The sequence below is a fragment of the Amphimedon queenslandica genome, unplaced genomic scaffold, assembly GCF_000090795.2.
Source record: "Amphimedon queenslandica unplaced genomic scaffold, v1.1 AMPQUscaffold_12460, whole genome shotgun sequence".
In the NCBI taxonomy this organism is placed as follows: domain Eukaryota; kingdom Metazoa; phylum Porifera; class Demospongiae; order Haplosclerida; family Niphatidae; genus Amphimedon; species Amphimedon queenslandica.
In genome coordinates this window covers 11,189-14,856 of record NW_003547303.1, presented here as the reverse complement: position 1 = coordinate 14,856, position 3,668 = coordinate 11,189, and the positions used below count along the sequence as shown (strand labels likewise).

Below are 3,668 nucleotides of genomic sequence, written 5' to 3'. Positions count from 1 at the left end.
GATACTACATAGAAAGTGTAGGTATTTCCTTGAGATAATCCTGATGTTATATTGATTGTTGTATGACTAGTGTTGGATACACTAACAGGAGTATTACTAAACAGTTGATAGTAGGCCTCATAACCAGTAGCTCCTGATACAGTAGACCAGGAGAGTCTTACATGAGCTAAACCAGTACTTAATCTTGTAGCAGTTAAACCAGTTGGAGTATCAGATACTGAAACAAAGCAATAATTAATATTAAACAATAATAAAACGGACCTGATAAACTAAATAATGTGATACTACTTGATGCCTGAGCACCTCCTATAGCACCATTAATACTAGCAGTTACTCTGTCATTAGATACAGTACACTGATAGTTACCAGCTTCACTTAAATTTGGTACTGTCACTCTTGTAATAAATCCTGATCCATTCACTATCACACGAGACAGTTCAGTAGATATTCCAGTCCCATTCACTAAACAACTGACAGTAGTAGGAGGACCATCAGAGACGTTGAAACTGAGACTGAAGACTGGAGGAGTAGCTAACCTACTAGTGGAGAGGAGAGAGAACTGCATAGTAGGATCAGCATCAGGACCATCTGTAAAAGAAGTACATTAATTATAGTCTATATTCATCACATACCATTGCTTTTGAATCCAGTATCAGTATATGCTCCAACCACTAGTGTTTGATTCACTCCATTCTCATCAGGAATGATACACTTGTACAAACCTTCATATCCTGATAGTCCACCATTTCTAGCTAGTGCAATCTGACCACTGAATCTCTTACTGAACACTGGACTAAGATTGGCATTGTTATCATCAAATGCATCATTTGTCAAAGGTACTTCAGTTCCATTAGGATAATACCACACTCCAATATTAGTACCATTGTTAGCACTCTGACACCACAAAGCATCATTGATATTGCCAGTATCATTATTGTGGTCAACATCATAAAACTGGCTAGAATGTATCATAAAGTAATCAGGTATTATCCTGTCCTCATAAGGTAGATACAACTGAGTGCCTATAGATTACACAATTAAAGAAACTCATATTAAAGTGATATTCTAGTTACCATTACTAGGCAGGTTATTAGGTTGCTGTCCTTCAACTCTCAACAGGAGGAAGCCAGCAAGAAGAAGCATTGCCTTCAACATCTTCACAGGAGAAATAGTACACAGATAGGTATCAACATGCAAATATTTGGTAAATAACAACTCACATGAGGAAACACACATACATATGTGTTGTTGTTTAACTCACTTACCCATTTCCTTTATAAAACTTATATATACATTCACTTATACATTCAGTTTGATGGTACATAGCTTTTACTAATTTTCCTAAAGGATACTACTGTTTGGATCTAGGGCAGTTCTGTTACACAAAGTAATGCCCTGATGCAAGCAAAGATTTAATTGTACATGAAAAATAGCTGTAGATAATAATAGTACACACTTTATATTAGCTACTTGCAATCTAATGATGTGCCTATACCAACAAACACAGCTAGTGCATGGAGTTTTATTTATAAAATTCATCATTGTTGATTTTCTTGTTCTGCCATTACTCTATAGTGGGTGGGTGGAGGTTGAATTCTTGGTTGAAGTTCAAATGATGACAATTCCAAGGGAGAATCGTATACAACTTCTTGTGGATTTTGAATTACTGGGGGCCTGTTATGACAGTATTATTATGCAGTGATTTTTATCATGTTTATTCTTTATGTACTTACTCAATGACAGCATAGTTGTGTACTGGATCCTTCTTTAATTTGATGGGCCTTATAGTACCGGTAGCACTAAAAAAGTAAAAATATACGAAAAATTAAGCTGATTTGTACTCTTTTCTTCTCTATATTTTTTTCTCTTTTATTTCTTCTCACTCTTTTCCTCTCCTCTCTCTATCTCTTACTTGACATTATAAGCTACCTTTTTCTTCTTACAGCACATTCCAATCATCACACACACAAATATCATGTTAATAAATAAAGAGATACCCAGTAGTGGTGGACATACATACAAAGTTGATATGTTTATGAATTCATCACTGAAAACACCACTCTGTGTTGAAGTAGGAGATGTCATAGCTAAAGTAAGAAATATTAAATATCACTCTACAGTGCCTGCTATTTGTATAACAGCAAAACTGATTTGTTTTTAGTGGCTTTTATTCTGATTTGGCTTATACAAATTGGTTGTGTTTATGATGCTTTTTTATATAGAATCCAATAGGAATTGAAAGCATAAATGTTGTTGCCAATTTGTACATTCAACAACCACACATTAAAACTGAAAGGACAGTAATGTAAACGTTTATATATTATTAACACACTCGTAATTATTACTTATTGTTTTTGAAGTGTAAGTTAAACATGAACCCACTGTTGGTACTTCAGTAGAAATAACTAAAACATTCAAGTACTTCAGTGTTCCATATTTTATCATTATTTTACCTGTTGGTTCAGTTCTAGGTCCTTCATAATAAGCTCCATTTATTTCTATAGTCACTGACATCTCAAATGAGTAACTGAGGCATGAGTATAGTCCTGATATGATACTTTGATTTGTTTCATTGCTAACATTCATTGAATCAACATAACACCCACTGCTGTAATAGACAGTGTAGTAACTGGCCCCTGGAATGGGTAGCCAATTCATTTGTACAGCAGTTGAGTTGAGACGTATGAGAGTGAAATTGCTTATACTTACTATAAAAATAGTGTATTATAATGCTGTGAATTTTAATAAAAAATTCACCTATTTTTTTAGTTGTAAATAATTCATTAGTCCATTCTCCTGGTCCAACACTAGTATAAGCTCTCACTCCAATAGTATAACTAGTATTAGGTATCAATCCTACTATACTGTAATAAGTGTTAGTAGTGTTAGTTATAGTGTATGGACCAGTACTGGTAGACTCTCTATATCTTATCTCATATACTGTAATGATACCATTAGGTATTGTAGGAGGATTCCATGAGATACTGATCTTAGTTGGTACCCTTGCATATAGATCAGATATCAGACCAGGAACTGTGTTAAAATCATGTTAAACTGATCAATATCCTATTGACCTACTTGATTCAGTAGTCAAATGCATTTCTTGTCTAGCTGGTCCATTCATATTATAATTATAAGGTATTATACTCACAGTATAGTTAGTATATGGTATTAATCCTGTGAGATTATACATTCTGTTGTCTCCTCCAGTGATATTAACAGTATAACTAGTGTTTGAAGTGATGTTAGTGTATGTGAGGTAGTATCCAGTGATTGGTCCATTCCTTCCATTGCAAGGTACTTCATCCCATGAGACAGTCATTGACACTGACTCTACTGATGAGAATATAATATCACCCACTGGTCCAGTAGGAGCTAGAGAGAATAAAACAATAATACTGAATTAATAAATAGTTGCATACCAGATGAAAGTGTAGTAGTTACATTGCTAACATTAAAATCTACCATATCATCTTCATATACTCCAATAAGATCAAAGTCACATTGACTGTAAGGAGGTATACCAGTTGAAGTATGTGGTGATGAAACTGATGTTTCACTATTACTAGTGACTGATGATTCACATACTCTCCTACATCTCCTATTAATGTTATAACTAATTGGTACTACAGCAGTTGGTGGACTCCATGTTAATGTAATGGTACTAT

The 3,668-nt window shown here is 34.2% G+C and overlaps 1 protein-coding gene across 1 annotated transcript; it reads right to left on the bottom strand.

Moving 5' to 3' along the window:
- Nucleotides 1–1,411: 1,411 nt before the first annotated feature.
- LOC109587747 (uncharacterized) lies at nucleotides 1,412–2,703 on the bottom strand. The gene is made up of 5 exons (XM_020003971.1): nucleotides 2,454–2,703; nucleotides 2,346–2,405; nucleotides 1,913–2,087; nucleotides 1,734–1,799; nucleotides 1,412–1,674 (listed from the first exon to the last, which is right to left on the bottom strand). Exons 1-5 carry the CDS (start codon nucleotides 2,656–2,658, stop codon nucleotides 1,539–1,541), a joined length of 642 nt encoding a protein of 213 aa, XP_019859530.1. The 5' UTR covers nucleotides 2,659–2,703; the 3' UTR covers nucleotides 1,412–1,538.
- Nucleotides 2,704–3,668: the final 965 nt, after the last annotated feature.

What these genes read in the sequence shown, in the direction of transcription:
- LOC109587747 (XM_020003971.1), bottom strand. Translation starts at nt 2,658, where the DNA reads ATGAATTGGCTACCCATTCCAGGGGCCAGTTACTACACTGTCTATTAC. An exon ending in TTACACTTCAAAAACAATAA is followed by an intron (nt 2,088 to 2,345) that starts GTAATAATTACG and finishes TTCTTACTTTAG; the next exon opens with CTATGACATCTCCTACTTCA. An exon ending in CACAACTATGCTGTCATTGA is followed by an intron (nt 1,675 to 1,733) that starts GTAAGTACATAA and finishes CTGTCATAACAG; the next exon opens with GCCCCCAGTAATTCAAAATC.